General features: G+C 42.9%; 1 protein-coding gene across 1 annotated transcript in view; it reads right to left on the bottom strand.

Moving 5' to 3' along the window:
• The window catches only part of LOC137370977 (transmembrane protein 182-like), a 57,997-nt gene extending 44,070 nt beyond the window's left edge, over positions 1-13,927 (bottom strand). The window contains exon 1 of the mRNA XM_068032875.1: positions 13,666-13,927. Coding sequence (XP_067888976.1) covers positions 13,666-13,821 — 156 coding nt within the window. The 5' untranslated portion in view covers positions 13,822-13,927. The remainder of the gene's footprint in view (positions 1-13,665) is intronic.
• Positions 13,928-18,074: the final 4,147 nt, after the last annotated feature.

Here is an 18,074-nt window from a genome sequence, read left to right on the forward strand (position 1 = left end):
GGACTGCAGCAGTTCAAAAAGGTAGCTCACCACCACCTTCTCCAGGGCAATTAGGAATGGACAATAAAGGCTGGCCTAGCCGGCGACGCCCACATCCCCTGAACAATTAAAAAAAAGACTTTTGTGCTCTGCATGTTGAAGAAAGCAAATGACTAATGACCTTCAGATTCTGGATAAATTCTACAGACTTTGCGAAATCTGCAGTCTGTAAGGATGACCGGAAGACAATGAGCCAGCAGTGGCAGCCTCAGGAGGGAGAGAGGGAACACCCGCTCTTAGAATACTGATACAGCGAAGGCTGTGAAGACTTGAACCTGATTTGAAAGTTGAGGTTTGTGGAGAAGGAAAAGACCAATAAAAACACCAGTGATCACCTTATTCACTGAGGCCAGGTTAAAAGTGCTCAGAAAAGTGAGCAAAGAGGATATTGACTTTGAGAAGGTCTGAGAAATCCAACCTGTTGCAACTGGGAAGAGTTTGGGACTTCAACTGCAAAGATTTCACTTCAAGGAGGCGTGTGTAACGTTTAAACGTGGTGCATGTTTTTCAGGTGTTTTAATAAGTGAAGCAGATACCTTTCTCTGTAATTTAGATATTAGCTACTTACAAAGTACTATTTAGTGAACGGTGATTTTTAGTATAGTTGTTATAATAAAAGTCTTAAAATGTGAAATCTTGTCAGGTAATTCTTTAAATTGGTCTGTGGAGTTCATATCTTGTGTTTTAACGTTAACAGTCTCACTGAGATCATAACACTACTCTCACTCATCAGTAAAGGGATAGAAGGTGTCGTCGACAGTGCTATTAAGTATCACTTACACAGCAATAACTTGCTCACCAATGCTCAGTTTGGGTTCTGCCAGGGCTATTCGACTCCAGACATTATTCCAGCTTTGGTCCAAACATGGACAAAAGAGCTGAATTCAAGAGGTGAGGTGAGCGTGACTGCCCTTGCCATCAAGGCAACATTTAACTGAATGTGGCATAAATGAGCCCTAGTAAAATTGAAGTCAATAGGAATCGGGGGAAAACTCTCCACTAGTTGGAATCATACCCTAGTGCAAAGGAGGTTGGTTCTGGTTGTTGGAGGCCAAGCATCTCAGCCCCAGGACATTACTGCAGGAGTTCCTCAGGGCCGTGTCATAGGCTCAACCATGTTCAGTTGCTTCATCAATGACTTTCCCTCCATCATAAGGTCAGAAGTGGGAATGTTCACTGATGATTACAATGTTCAGCTCCATTCACAACTCCTCAGATAATGAAGTAGTCTGTGCCTGCATGGAGTAAGACCTGAACAAAATTCTGGCTTGGACTGATAAGTGGCAAGCAACAGTCATGCCACACAAATGCCAGGCAATGGCCATTTTCAACAAGAGAGAAGCTAACAACGTACCCTTGACAATCACGGGCATTATTATTGCCAAATCCCCACCATTAACATCTTGGGGGTCATCAGAAACTTAACTGGACCAGCTACATAAATGCTGTGGCTACAAGCGCAGGTCAGAGGCTGGTGTCAGTGGCTGTTGAGTGGCAGGTAACATTCGCACCATACAAGTCCTAAACAATGATCATCGCCAAGAAAAGAGAGTTTAACCACATCCCCTTGACATTCAATGGTGTTACAATCGCTGAATTCCCATCCCTCGCTCAACATCCTGGTGGGTGGCGGTCACCATTGACCAGAAACTTAGCTAGACCAGCCACACAAATAGTGTGGCTACAAGAGTAGGTCAGAGGCTCCCTCTCTAACAGCACTGTGGGAGTAGTTCACCAGACTACAGCAATTCAATGAAGCAACTCACCACTACCTTCTCAAGGGTAAATTAGGGATGGATGATGAATGCTGGCCTTGCCAGTGACACCCACATCTCATGAATACATAAAAAAGGGATACATTAGGACAGGTGACCAAAAGATTGGACAAGGAGGTAGGTTTTAAGGAGTGTCTTACAGTTAGAGAAATGTAGAAGTTTAGGCAGAGAATTCCAGAGTTTAGGGCCTAGGCAGCTGAACGAGCAACAGAGTTTTGGCTGAACTCAAGCTTAAGTTGGGTGGAAGATGGGAGGCTGTTCAGGAGAGCATTGGAATGTTCAAGTTCAGAGGTAACAAAGACATGGATGAGGGCTTCAGCAGCCAAAGAGATAAGGCAGGGGTCGAGTTGGGCGATGTGGTGTTGGAGGTGGTTATAGAGATAGGGATGGAGAGGCCATGGAAGGATTTGAAAACAAGAATGAGAATTTTAAAATTTATGTTCTGCTTGACTGAGAGCCAATGTAGGTCAGCAAGCCACATTGGCACTAACTACATAGGTAGGAACAGGGATGTGGTCCTGCAAAAAGATTTTAGTGAGCTAGGTAAGAAATAAGCAAGCCACTACATCATATTCCCCTACTGCTATTTGTGTTTGTAGCTCACCAACCTTATTCACCACACTTTGTGTGTTTATCCACATGCATCGTAATCCTGTCTTTGCATTCCTTGTAGTCCTTCTCAGTTTACTCCCGTTTAATACAGGACTACTCCCTTCTCTAGTACTGTGTAACACTCTCACTCTGACCCCACCTAATACTTTGTTATTTCCTACTCTAGTGCTATCTGTCTCTTCCAATTCTCTGTGCACCTTGGTGTTTCTCTCTTGTATTATCTCCTGGTTCCCACACCCCTGCCAAGTTAGTTTGAAACCTCTCCAATAGCATTAGCTAATCTCCCTGCAAGGAAATTTGTCCCAGCTCTATTCAGCTGCAACCCGTCTGGCTTGTACAGGTCCCACCTTCTCCAGATGGTCTCAGTGCCCCAGGAGTCTAAAGCCCTCCCTCCTGCACCATTTTTCCAGCCACGCATTCATCTGCACTATCCTCCTATTTCTACACTCACTTGTGCATGGTACTGGGAGGTGTGGTGGCAGTCCTGATTAGGGAAGACAGTGCAGTGCTGGAAAGGGAGGATGTCCTGAAGGGGCAAGAACAGAATCAATTTGGTTAGAGATGAGGAGCAAAAAGAGTATGATCCTGCTGGGAAATGGGGAAGCACTTGGGTAAGAGTGGTCATCGTATCATAAGGTTCAGACTTGCAATGCAGAAAAGCAAGAAACAAATAGAATGTCTAGATTGGAAGAGGGTTAATTTCAATGCAATGAGAAGGGATCCAGCCAGGGTAGAATGGAACCAAAGAATGGCAGGAAGAGCTGTATTGGAACAATGGGTTATCCTTAAGGAAGAGATGCTTCAGGTACAGGCTAGGAACATTCCAACAAGGGTGAAAAGTAGGGGAACCAAGAACAGGGCTCCTTGGTTGCTGAGGGAGATAGAGTTGATGATGAAACAAAAAAAGAGGGGCATACGAAGCATGTCAGGTGAACTCATTAAGTGACAACAAGGCCATATGCAATGAGTTGAGAGGGGAGGTGAAGAGGAAAATAAGACAGAGGGAATATGAAAATAGAATGGCAGTCATTATAAAAGGGAACCCAAAGATCTTCTACCGACATGTAAATAGTAAGCAAGTAGTAAGGAGTGTGGCCAATCTGAGACAGAGAGGATAATAGATGCTTTGAGGCGCAGGGCAAGGCAAATATAGTTAATGAGTACTTCGTATCAGTGTTCACTAAGGAAATGGAGGCTGACAAAATATCAGGAGAAGCAGAGAGAGTGGAGGCAATGGATAGGACAAAAAAAAATTGTTCATGGGATGTGGGTGTCGCTGGTTAGGTCAGTATTTATTGCCCATCCCTCATTGAGAAGGTGGTGTGAGCTGTGTTTATGAACCGCTGGAGTTTGTGGGGTGTAGGTACACCCACAGTGCTGTTAGGAAGGGAGTTCCAGGATTTTGACCCAGCAAGAGTGAAGGAACGGCAATATAGTTCCAAGTCAGGATGGTGCATGGCTTGGAGTGGAACTTGCAGGTGGTGGTGCTCCCATGCATTTGTTGCCCTTGTCCTTCTAGGTGGTAGAGGTCGCGGGTTTGGAAGGTGCTGTTGAAGGAGCTTTTGTGAGTTGCTGCAGTGCATCTTGTAGATGGTACACACTACTGCCACTGTGCATCGGTGGTGAAGGGACTGAATGTTGAAGGTGGTGGATGGGTTGCCAATCAAGCAGACTGCTTTGTGCTGGATGGTGTCGAACTTCTTAAGTGTTGCTGGAGTGGCACCCATCCAGGCACTTGGGTAATATTCCATCACACACCTGACTTGTGCCTTGTAGATGGTGGACAGGCATTGGGGAGACAGGAGATAAGTTACTCGCCACAGAATTCATAGTCTCTGACCTGCTGTTGTAACCACAGCATTTATGTGGCTACTCCAGTTCAGTTTCTGGTCAATGGTAACACCAGGATGCTGACAGTGGGGGATTCAGTGATGGTAATGCCAATGAACATCAAGGGCAGATGGCTAGATTCTCTCTTGTTTGAGATGGTCATTGCCTGGTACTTGTGTGGCACGAAGGTTACTTGCCACTTATCAGCCCAAGCCTGGATGCTGTCGATGTCTTGCTGCATCTGGACACGGGCTTCTTCAGTATCTGAGGAGTCACGAATGGTGCTGAACATTGCAATCGTGAGTGAACATCCCCACTTCTGATGTTATGGTGGAGGGAAGGTTGAAGATGGTTGGGCCTAGGACACTACCCCAACGAACTCCTGCAGTGATGTCCTGGGACTGAGATGATTGATCTCCAACAACCACAACCATCTTCCTTTGTGCTCGGTATGACTCCAGCCAGCAAAGCGTTTTCCCCCCGATTCCCATTGACTCCAGTTTCGCTAGGGCTCCTTAATGCCATACTCGGTCAAATGCTGCCTTGATCTCAAGGGCAGTCACTCTCACCTCACCTCTGGAGTTCAGCTCTGTTGTCTTTGTTTGGACCAAAGCTGTAGTGAGATTAGATGCTGAGTGACTCTGGTAGAACCTAAACTGAGCATCAGTGAACAGGTTATTGCTGAGCAAGATCTGCTTGATAGCACTGTCGACGAACCCTTCCATCACTTTGCTGATGATTGTGAGTAGACTCACAGTGCGGTAATTGGCTGGGTTGGATTTGTCCTGATTTTTATGGACAGGACATACCTGGGCAATTTTCCACATTGCTGGGTAGGTGCCAGTGCTGTAGCTGTATTGGAACAGCTTGGCTCAGGGCACGGCCAGTTCTGCAGCACAAGTCTTCAGTACTATTGCCAGAATGCGGTCAGGACCCATAGCCTTTGCAGTATCCAGCGCCTTCAGCTGTTACATGATATCATGTGGAGTGAATCAGATTGGCTGAAGACTGGCATCTGTGATGCTGGGAACCTCAGGAGGAGGCCGAGATGGATCATCCACTCGGCACTTCTGGCTGAAGATGGATGCAAATGCTTCAGCCTTGTCTTTTGCACTAATTTGCTAGGCTCCCCCATCATTGAGGATGAGGATATTTGTGGAGCCACCTCCTCCAGTTCGTTGTTTAATTGTCCATCACCATTCATGCCGGATGTGGCAGGACTGAAGAGGTTAGATCTGATCTGTTGGTTGTTGGATCACTTAGCCCTGTCTATTGCATATTGCTTCTGCTGTTTGGCATGCAAGTAGTCCTGTGTTGTAGCTTCACCAGGCCGATACCTCATTTTTTGGTATGCCTGGTGCTGCTCCTGGCATGCCCTCCTGCACTCTTCATTGAACCAGGCTTCGTCCCCCGGCTTGATGGTAATGGTACAGTGGGGGATATGTCGGGCCATGAGGTTACAGATTGTGGTTGAATACAATCCTGCTGCAGCTGATGGACCACAATGCCTCTTGGATGTCCAGTTTTGTGTTGCTAGATCTGTTTGAAATCTATCCCATTTAGCACGGTGTAGTACCACACAACACAATGGTGGGTACCCTCAATGTGAAGACGGGACTTCGTCTCCACAAGATGGTCACTCCTACCAATACTGTCATGAACAGATGTATCTGCAACAGGTAGATTGGTGAGGATGAGGTAAAGTAGGTTTTTCCCTCTTGTTGGTTCCCTCACCACCTGCCGCAGATCCAGTCCAGCAGCTATGTCCTTTAGGACTCAGTCAGCTCTGTCAGTTGTGTTGCTACCGAGCCCGTCTTGGTGATGGACATTGAAGTCCATTGATAGGGACATTGATGGGGGGAGGTAGTAAAAAGGCTGGCTATGCTTAGAGTAGATAAGTCACCTGGTCCGGATGGCTTGCATCCCAGATTGCTAAAGGAAGTAAGGATGGAGATAGCGGAAGGGCTTGCCATAATCTTCTAATTTTCCCTGTATACAAGAGAGGTGCCAGAGGATTGGAGAGTGGCAAATGTGACACTCTTATTCAAGAAAGGGTATAAGCACAGTCCCAGCAACTACAGGCCAGTCAGTTTAACATCAGTGGTGGGTAAGGTTTTAGAAACAATAATCAGGAAAATACCAACAGACATTTAGAGTGGTTTGAGTTAATTAAGGATAGCCGGCATGGATTTGTAAAAGGCAGATCATGCTTGACTAATCTAACTGAATTTTTTGATGAAGTAACAGAGGGTTGATGAAGGGAATGCGGTTTGATAAGGTACCACATAAAAGGCTGGTTAACATAATTCAGGCTCTTGGAATGGGGGGGGTCAGTGTCCAATTAGATTTTTTAAAATGGCTTAAGGACAGAAAACAGCGAGTCGCAGTAAATGGTTGCTTTTCAGACTGGAGGTTGGTAGACAGTGGTGTTCCCCAAGGGTCAGTGCTGGGACCACTGCTTTTTGTGCTATATATAAATGATTTGGATCTTGGAATACAGAGTAGAATCTCAAATTTTCTGACTGCACCAAACTTGGAGGTGTGGCAAACAGTGAGGATGATATGAACCATCTGCAACTGGACATAGCAGAATGGGCAGAGAGGTGGCAGATGAAGTTTAATGTTGATAAGTATGAGGTAATGCATTTTGGCAGAAGGAATAGGGAGAAGAAATATATAGTTAATGGCACAGTTCTAAAGAGTGTGCAGAAACAGAGGGACCTGGGGGTACATGTGCATATATCTTTGAAGGTGGCAGGACATATTGAAAGAGTGGTTTGTAAAGCATATGTGATCTTGGACTTCATAAATAGAGGTATTGAGTACAAAAGCAAGGAAGTTATGCTGAACATTTATAAAGCTCTGGTTGGGCTCCAACTGGAGTATTGCGTCCAGTTTTGGTCACCACACTTCAGGAAGGATGTGCGGGTCCTTGAGATGGTGCAGAGGAGATTCACCAGAATAGTTTCAGGGATGGAGGATTTTAGTTACAAGGTTAGGTTGGAAAAGCTGGTTTTGTTCTCCTTAGAACAAAGGAGATTGAGGGGAGATTTAATAGAAGTGTACAAGATTATGACAGGCTCAGCTAAATAAGACAAGGAAAAACTGTTATGAAAACAGGAAGTGCCGTAAATACTTAGCAGGTCTGGCAGCATCTGTGGAGAGAGAAACAGAGTTAACGTTTGAGGTCTGCGACCCTTCATCAGAACACTGATAACTGAGTAAATATGAGGAAGCACTATTTTACACAACGGGTGGTAATGACCTGGCACTCGCTGCCCACAAGGGTGGTGGAAGCGGAGATGATCAGTGACTTCAAGAGGAAGTTAAATGGCCACCTGAAAGAAACAGACTTGCAGGGCTACAGGGATCGAGCTGGGGAGTGGGACTGACTGCATAGCTCCGTGGAGAGCCGGCATGGACAGGATGGGCCGAATGGCCTCCTTCTGTGCCGTAAATGACTCTGATTATAATTAGTGAAATATCAGTTTGATAGTGGGAATGGCAGAAAACTGGACAGTCAAGATTTACCCAAATAATTCTGTTTTCTCACTTCTCTAACACCAATCAATATAAATCCCGTCAAACATGGATGACTGCAGAATTCAGAAATCCAGTTTTAAACACTGAGGTATGAACTTCATAGGCATAGCAGGAAAGAACAATCTTTTTGCTGCTTCAAGGCTGCTAACCGCTATATAGTGGAGATAGGTGTGGACCAGGTAAACTCAGGGATCCAACATACTTTAGGAAGCATGTCAAGCCCTTGGAGAGAGTGCAGAGGAGATTTACTAGAATGGTATCAGGGTTGCAGGATTTCAGTCATGCAAAGAGACTACAGGAGCTGGGATTGTTCTCCTTGGAGCAGAGAAGATTAAGGAGAGATTTAATAGAGGTGTTCAAAGTCATGAAAAGTTTTGATAGAGTAAATAAGGAGCAACTATTTCCACTGACAGAAGGATCAGTAATCAGAGAATATAAATTTAAGGTAATTGGCAAAAAGCCAGAGGTGAGATGAGGAGAATTCTTTTTATGATTTTTATGATTTGCTGTAATTAACTTATATAATTTATAATAAAATGTAATCAATTTAAGTCAGTGAGAAGGAGCTGAACACAGAGCAATCATCATATCATGGATACAACATTTATAAATTACAACTTGGTCTGTGCCTGGCATAGCGCTGAGGTGTAGAGCAGTTGAAACTGACCAGCAATATAAATCTGAAAGTAAAAATTCAAGAAATGAGCAGGAGCCAAACAGGAAGTCCCATCTACACCAACATAAGTACACTGAGTGGGAAATGAGCAGATTCAATCTGATGAACACATTTGATGTGTCTGAACCCATCTGTTACAGGTCGGCTTTAATATAGTATCATAAAAGGCCAGAGAGAAACATTAGACATATATGGGTGTGAAATTAACAAATTGTTACTGAATCTGAAAAATAAATGAATTTCAAGGAACCAGTTAACTATGCCTTAAGCCATACAGTTGTTACTTTTTATCAGCCAAGGTTATATACAGTAGGATATTAAAGACTGCAACACCTGGTGGAGGCCCCCAGGAAGAAATCATCAAGAGGAGCCTTGTTTAGATGATAAGGAGGACATCATCTGAAGAAGTTCTAGCTGATGAAGTTGGAGATGAGCAAAGGTGTACAGATCAACAAGTATATTATAATATTCGATATTATACATCAACATGTCCACACAGACTAATTGTGCACATATTAAATAGTTTGGCTTAAATTTCCTTGGAGCTGCTTTCAGTCTGCATCCATAACGTCACTGCAAGTGTGGTGGAAACCCCCTGCACCAAGTAACCTATGGGCTGAATTTTGAAAGCTCGCCGCCAATCTCGGTGGCAAGCATCAAAAAAGGTGCAGCGCACGCACGGCTTGTGTGCCGCTGAGCTGCCACGATATTTCACACAGTGGCTCATTTAAATGGAGTAGGTGGAATGATCGCTCCAATCCTGGCAACGGCCTCTGGCGCCACCACGCAGGCGCTGCCGCCATTTCGAAAGGGCTTCAAGCCCTTCATTGACATTTAAATTTTTAAAGGTCCCCATCTCCGGGAAATAAAAATAAAATTTCAATACATCTTTGAAACCCATCTCTCACCACCCCAATGAGTGATCGATATATAAATTTCCCTCTCCCCCCAGAAAAAACTTTTATTCATATCCCAAACATTATCCCCACCCAAACTTTATTCCCTTTGACCCTCAACCCCTTCCCACTATCCCCGCAACCAATCGCGTTTGTTTTTGCTGCTCCCCGCGCCCCCCCCACCACCCGTCCTGAAATATTCACTCCTCCCATCAATGTCATGCCTCGGATCTCCGAACAGGGAACCGAAGGCACGGGAGTTCCAGCCAGTGGCTGGAATATCAGCGTGGGACGGCAGTCAGGACAAGGTAAGTACTGTTGCATGTATTTAAATATTTAAATGAAGGCTCCACTGCTCAGCGGTGGTGGGGGGGGGGGGCACCCCGATGCTTCGCTGTCGCCGGTACAATGTGGCAGGTCCTTCCCGGCGTCCCAGTGTGGGCCTCTCCCGGAAGTATTTTCCGGGCCCCCCACCACAACCCCCAATGTCGGGGAGCTTATAAAATTCACCCCTATGTTTCTGCTACACTCCCAACCAAATTATGTGACAGGAGTAACTCTGAAGAAATTCTCTGCCTTTGTGTAATGACAATAAAATAGTCAAATGAACAAGTGTGCTTATGTATTTATAGCATCTGTATTGTGGGATCGGAATTCCTTCCCTCCCCCTCCCCAACTGGACTTTAAAACTGGACTTTATGAAATTTGGGAAAAACCCCAACAACCTTGGACACTAGCACTGTGAATAAAAGCCAAACCTCAACATGGGCGGCACAGTGGCGCAGTGATTAGCACCGCAGCCTCACAGCTCCAGGGACCCGGGTTCAATTCTGGGTACTGCCTGTGTGGAGTTTGCAAGTTCTCCCTGTGTCTGCGTGGGTTTCCTCCGGGTGCTCTGGTTTCCTCCCACATGCCAAAGACTTGCAGGTTGATAGGTAACTTGGCCATTATAAATTGCCCCTAGTATAGGTAGGTGGTAGGGAAATATAGGGACAGATGGGGATGTGGTAGGAATATGGAATTAGTATAGGATTAGTATAAATGGGAGGTTGATGGTCGGCACAGACTCGGTGGGCCGAAGGGCCTGTTTCAGTGCTGTATCTCTAAATCTAAAAATCTAAAAACACACAGAGGCAGGCTGCATTCCAAGGGGTCAATTTCAAATATTCCAACATCACAACAGAACTGCTGGTTAAAGGACTGGAATTTGGGACATTATCATAACAGTGACACAGGATAACTGTCATCATGTAACCCAATTAAGTAATTTGGGAGGCCATTGTTACAACTAACCGGCCCCAGACCACAGCATTCACTCCTGTCAAAACTGGAGAGAAAACTTTTCATGTATATCAGCTCTGGAGCCTGGAATACCTCACCTTGGTGGAGTTCATTGTTCTCGGTCATGGAAATAACATCAGTGGATCTGTCTGGACCAGGCAGGTAACAGAAGAAAGGGATCAAAAGGTGCGAAGCACTGACCATCCAGTAGGATGGGTTTGGGAGATGTGTTTATGATATTTCGATAAGGATCATCATAAAAAGGACAAGGTAGAAGGGTTTGGCACTGCAGTCAAGAAGGAGAGTCAGGAATGGTCAACCTGGCTCGTGGACTTACAAATTTTCACCGGAAGAACCAACCATAGGGAGAATTGTAAGTTATCAGCCAAATCCAAGGGGTATTTGGGGCTAAGAGTTTAAAGCAATTTTAATTGTATCAACCAAATCCTGGGAGGGTTTGGGTTTTGAATTGAGTGAGTTTGGGGCAGAAACATGGGGTTTTGCCTGTGGTTTTTCAAAAAAGGTTTATCTTATAAGTCATGGTGACTTGTGTGTTTCTGTGGGAGCTGAGGTTAAATCGTGGAGGGATTTAAATCGGACTAACCAATTAAGGTGTCGTGTGGTGTCCTTTAAATTAGTTTAGAAGTCTTTGTATCAGGGTGTTAGGAGGGTTTTATTAAACAAGTTTGTGGTTCAGCCCAACCCTGTGCCTGTGCAATTTGTCCTTTATAGAATCCTAAAGTCAAGAACCATCAGTAAGGGGGGAAACGGGAGTAGTAGAGAATGAGGATGTTAAAGGAGGCTAGAAGGTTGGAACAAGGTGAGGTGCTTAAAGAAAAGAAGATGCCAGAGGAGTAGGAGGAGAAATCAATGTGTGATTTAGTGATAAAGGCCACACCATCACCATAACAGTTGGTGGAAAGCACAACCAGGCAGGTCTCAGTAAAGGAATAAGGTGCCACTACTCATGAGGCAAGTTTCCATCAAAGTCATGCTATCAATACAATCATCCACAATGAGGACACAAATACCCCAAAAACTTTTACCTTCAAAATCTTGATTTTTAAATGGGATCTTGTCTAAGAGAGACAAGAGGTCTACCCCTAACAACCCTGGATGTTAGATTTCCTAATTGTGCTTTAAAGTTGGCTTTTCATGTCCCCTTTTGCATAAGGCAATGAAGTTCCTGCTTTGGACAGAGTTTCCAACACCCATTCCAGACCTCACAGGAAGTTAAGTTCTTCAAGCATCTCTTTATAATTGTAAACCCTTATCTCTAGTAACATTCAAGTGAATCTATGCTGCACCTTTTCCATTGCTTTTATATTTTTCCCATAGTGACACACAATTAGTGCTCTAGTTATCTTCTCAGGGTTTTTGCGATCAATCACTATAGCTTTGACAGCAACTCTGTTTACACTCCTATCCAGGATATCTGTCAACCTTTGGCTGAACTAACAGCGACCACTTGGTAGGGCCTTTGAGAAAATTCTCAGCACTGTGCTTTAGTGGCACATTATTCTTCCATGACCTCTCTGCAGCCTTTGAAAATGTTCACCACACCATCCTTCTCCAACACTTCTCTTACATTGTCCAGCTCAGTGGAACTGCCCCCAGTTGGTTCCACTCTCATCTATCTGTTTGTAGCCAGAGCATCTTCAGCAATGGTTTCTCTCCCAACCTCACATCATTAACTTTGGAGTCTATCAAGAATCTATTTTTCGCCGCTTCCTCATCTACACACCACCTTTGCAACAGCAGCCAATGACATGGGGTGAGATTCCATATGTATGCTGACAACACCCAACTCCACACCCCTCTCAAACCTTCCACTGTCTCTGTTGTCAGATAGCTTGTCCAACATCCAGCCTTGGATGAGCTGCAATTTCCTCCAGTTAAACATTGGAGAGACCAAAGTCTTTGGTTCCACACAGGCTCTGTTGTCTTGAAGCAAATTTCATCTCCTGTCCAGCCATTATCTCAGTCCGAAACAGGTTGTTTACAATCTCAGCGTCCCAGTAGAACCTGAACTGAGCTTCCAATATCACATTCACTCCAAAGACCACCTACAATGCCCTTCCTAACATTTTCAGACCTTTATACCTCGAAACTATTTTAATGAATGGGTGGTAATGGGACATGCTCTCTTCAATCAATTATTTCTCATTATATTTATCATGAAATGTGACCAAGACTCGGAGCTATGTTTATGTGATTTTAAAGCGTTTGAAGACATTTTCACAGTGCAGCAGTATATAATGGAATTTTGATTGCTACGGACTGAAGCCAAAGATCCTGCAGGAAGAGGTTTAGCAATTTTTATGGTTAATAACTCAAGGTACTAATTAGATGCTGACTGCGGCTCGGGAAACGGCTTTAATTTCCCAATACATTAATTTATTTTAAAACTATTGTGTTATCTACTATTGTTTTTCTCCAGTACAACAATTCAATATAAGAAATGTAATTCATAATTAATAATGCATTTTAAATGGTTACAAAATTGCTCGTGTTAAAATGGTTACTTGCTGTAAACTCAGAAATAGAGCAGTTGTTGTGGGAGATGCACTGTGCTGCTGTTAACTTCACAAAAATGGCATCACTGTCTGGCTGTGTAAATGTCTCATATAAAACGACCCGTCTGCACACGTGTTATATTGCACGTTAAATCATAAAAGTCGTAGGACCACAGCTACCAGTCAGTATCTGTAGGAGGCTGAGCAGCATATTGTGGAGTTTAAAGTTTGAATACCTGTTACACCCCCTAATCGGGTCACTTTTTATCTTGCCAGAACCGCTTTGAAGCTTTCCTGAACAAAATTCAATGCACGCTTTCAGGCTGTGAGAAGAGATAATGTATCAACGAATGAAACCACTACATGTTTTAATTTTCACGTACTGCAATCAGTAAATTCAGATTATGATGTACTTAGCTGTTAGAACGATTTTATTCTCTGCTCCTCCACCAGTTCTGGTTGCAGAAGTCTGCAAAGTAACTGAGATTGACACTAACCTCTGCAAAGATTGAATCCGTTCTATTTCGGACAGAGGGACATGTTTCAGTGGCCAGCAGCCAGTAATCTGTGCCGAAAGCCAGTAGAAAGAGTAGGACTGCGAGAGCTCCAAATACCCCGGCGAAGAATAGGGCCACGCTGAGTTTCATAGTCATCCACTTAGTTTATTCTATATAATTAACCGTTGTCTAGTTGACCAAAGTAAGTTACTCAGGAAGATCCCTCTTTCACTCTCACTCTCCGTCTCTGCCCTCTTTTAGGAATCTGATCTTCCTCCCCTCCTCTTTGCACACGGGTGCGGTGATGCAAAAATAACCGACCTTCTTGTAAGCACGATTGGGACATATTGCAATTCCCATGTGCATAACAGAGCAGGGTTTAGAAAGGCCTGACTGACCTCTCCCTTTTCGCTTTGATGTTAGAAGTATTGGGACACTGTAGAATGCAATTCTCAGAGAAATTACATCGCACCTCTGCAAACAGCTATAATAAGTATTTGTGAGCAATGTCTACCGCCTGCAACAGTTTTTAATAGCGCCAAGCCAAAATGTAGCATTATACGTTCGGAGTGCCTCAGTTGTGATCCTGTTTACTCCGCTTGCCTTTCGAGTAGTTTGTGAATGTTTTTTTAAGATGCTAGCGATATAGAGAGTAACAAAAAGAGGATAAGATTAATATACACTATGGAACAAGAACACTTTTGGCCTATTGAGCCTACCTCTGACAACATACTACGTTATGTATTGTTATGAACACTCCCTAACTTATTTGATTATCAGAGTAAGTAACTACAGGCAGAAATTCCTAAGTCTGAGAAAACAAACCAAGAATTCACTATCTCCCCCAATTGTTGTACCGATTACTGGAAATTATGTGGGTTGTTCTCCACATTCCCCTGTTTTAAAAAGCAGTAAATTGCATACTATCAACCCAATGTGTATGTTGAAACTATTTGATTTACTTACTGCTTGAATAATACAGAATCAATGAGACATTTCAAGATACTCAGAGTACAATACCTAAAACAAAAACGAAAATAGAATTAATCCACAAAGGCTTGAATGTATTTCTGACAGCTTCTTTCCTGGAATTATAGCATCATACAGCACAAAAGAAGGCTATTCAACCCATATCATTTATGGGCAGTAGATGATCCAGAACAGGCTTAAGCAGAAATAAAAACAGAAAGTGCAGGAAATAATGTTCTGATGAAGGGTCACTGACCTGAAACGTTAACTCTGCTTTGCTCTCCACAGATGCTGCCAGACCTGCTGAGTATTTCCAGCATTTCTTGTTTTTATTTCAGATTTCCAGCATCTGCAGTATTTTGCTTTCCTTCAACCCATCATACTGGTTCTTTGAAAGAGCTATCCACTACCTTACTCTTTCCCCATAGCCCTAAAAAGTGTTTCTTTTCAAGTATGTTTCCAATTCTTTTTTGAAAGTTATTATTAAATCTGCTTATATCAGTCTTTCAGGCAGATCATTATTCAAAAATCCTGGGATAACCTCGAAGGAAAAGAAGGGGAAAGAATGACGAAACATCTTTGAACTGTGCCCCACTTTGGGTCATCACCCACAAGGGTGACAAAGAGTTCCAACAGGGGGCTGTGAGAAGAATATGGACTCACCAAGTAGACAGGAGCAATTATTAACAGAACTTGGATGAGTCTACAATAGACCTTCACAATGCGGTGATTTGAATTTCCAATGCACTCACAGAATTCAGATTGCCAAACAGAGTTGGAACTGAGCAACCTGAGCTATTATTTATGCTGTCGGAATTCTGTTGTGTTACAACACTTCCTCTGAAGTCCACCATCAATCTGCAAACCAACAGATCACACTCATTACAAGGTTAGATGTTTGGATATTATCAGCTTCTTCAAACATTTCCCTTAATGGTTCAGCAATAAAAGACATTAAACCTGTCTGTTCCATGGTCCGTCAATCTGCATGTCAACATTTACTGCCTTAGTTTCCGAATGAAGGCATGGACATAAAGAAGGCCCCTCCAGAATGGATGCTTTTTATTAAATGAGTGGATAGGTTTGACCAGCTACATGCATTGGTCATCACTGTCACAGAAACAATGAGATTCCCTTAGAAGTACAGTTGGCTGAAGGTACATTAAAAATCTGATTTATCCTATCAATGTTAAATTACACAACATAAACACAAAAATTTCCCTGTTTTGTCACAGCCTCCTCCATATCATTTATGGGAAGTAGACTTTCCAGAACAGGTTTAAGCAGAAATAAAAACAGAAAGTGCAGGAAATAATCAGCAGGTCAGGCAGTATCTATGGAATGAGAAGCAGAGTTAACGTTTCAGGCCGGTGACCTTTCATCAGAACTGGCAAAGGTTAGAAATGTGATAGGTTTTAAGCAAGTAAAGCAGAGGCTGGGGGTGGCGGGGGGAGAGAACAAAAGGGAAGGTGTGCGATAGGACAGAAGGACGGAGGTCATGGGGCAAAGGCAAACAGTGCTAATAGTGTGGTGAAAGACAAAGCATTAGTGCAGAGAGAGTGCTAATGACAGAATAATGAACAGCCCTAGCCAAAAGCACCAACTTGAAATAACCACTAGGCAGGCACATATTTTTAAAAAGTGACAAAATAAAATAAAAATAAAAAAGGGCCAGTCATGCTGTAAAATTATTGAACTCAATGTTCAGTCTGGAAGGCTGTAGAGTGCCTAATCAGAAAATGAGGTGCTGTTCCTCGAGCTTGCATTGATGTTCACTGGAACAACGCAGCAGGCCAAGGACAGAAATTTGGGCATGAGAGCAGGGGGGTGTGATGAAATGGCAGCAACCGGAAGCTCGGGGTCATACTTTCAGACTGAGCGGAGGTGTTTCGCAAAGTGGTCACGCAATCTGTGTTTGGTCTCCCCAATGTAGAGGAGACTGCATTGTGAGCAGAATACAGTATACTAAATTGAAATAATGAATATTAGTGGACTGCCCACTGTTTTGGCCATTAAAATGGACCAGGCCTCCCTTTCCAGCTGCTGGCAGCTTCCCATCTAGGAGCTAAAATTTCTTCTTAGAATCTTGTACGTATTTTCTATTTCTTTGATTCCTCTCATTATGTGCTTATCACTTTTGCCGTTTTACCATTTCCTGATCTTCACCTTTGCACTTTGCAGGTTGTTCTGTCATTTCTTGTGCTTGTGGTCATACTGGGCTTTTTTTTTTACCCCCTTCTACTTCTTAAATTCTGTTCATTTGCAATATCTTTAGTTCTGAAGGGGAGTTTATACCTGAAACATCAACTGACTCATTTTTTCTCAATGGATGCTGCCCAAACTGATGAGTTTACAGCACATTCTGTTTTATTTGTAATGCATTCCTTTTTCTTAATTTGGCATTGGAAGGCATGGTATAGTTATATCGTGTCATTATTACACATTATTACCCACACCCAGTAAACTGCCTAGCATGTCACTTTACCAGACAGTTCCTTTGACTAACAGCTGTTTTATTTCTTCCGTACTGCTCAGAAGTACTTATGTATGCTGTCGACATTTGGATATTTCTCAATAGGTTTACATATGCAAGAGATATAGGGAGCGTTCTAATTGCCCATCCCTTTTAAGTTGGAACCCATTATGTCTCACTAATAATGAAATACACCCTTTTATTTCAAAATCAAAAATATGTAATAAAATGAAGGTTTGAAGTCTTCAGAATTCCATGACATTTAGATGTATTTGTCACAAATATGGCACATTTTGCACAAGATAGCCACAATACGACTTAATAAACAAAACTCTAATACTGTGATTAGCAGGGAGATGTTTGAATCTCCTTCATTAACCACCCCATGTGAACTTGTGCACTCTCTAGAAAGACTCATGTGAATGCCAATATATCCGGTTCCGTTGTGAATGTGACTGCCCTTGCTGTCCATTATAAAAGTATCATTCCAGCAATGAATTCTGATACTTCCCTATGATTGAAGGTGAAGTAACATTAGGAACAACATTACATACACATACTTTAATTAACAACATTTAATGTTTGCAATATCAACTTAATACTTTTAACCAAAAGATAGACTTTTTTATTCCTGTTAACAGTAAAATAGTTATGAATTCCAGTCTCCAGTTTCCAGTTCTTGAATGCCAACTGTAATTGACAATGAAGTATTGCTATCAATATCAGTTAATAAAAGAAATTGGGTATAGATAAAATATGCACTATTAGATCTAAAACATTTAAGCAGCAACAACAGTAACATGCATTTATATAGCGTCTCTGATGTAGAAAACATCCCAAGCCAATATAACAATTATTGCTCAGTTACAGAAGCCAAAGGTATATAAATTTAAGTGGTTTCAGTTGCTCCTCATTTTGAGTGTTAGCCAAGTGTATATATTTACTAACCCTCCTATTAACATCAAAA

The sequence above is a fragment of the Heterodontus francisci genome, chromosome 6, assembly GCF_036365525.1.
Source record: "Heterodontus francisci isolate sHetFra1 chromosome 6, sHetFra1.hap1, whole genome shotgun sequence".
Taxonomy (NCBI): Eukaryota; Metazoa; Chordata; class Chondrichthyes; order Heterodontiformes; family Heterodontidae; genus Heterodontus; species Heterodontus francisci.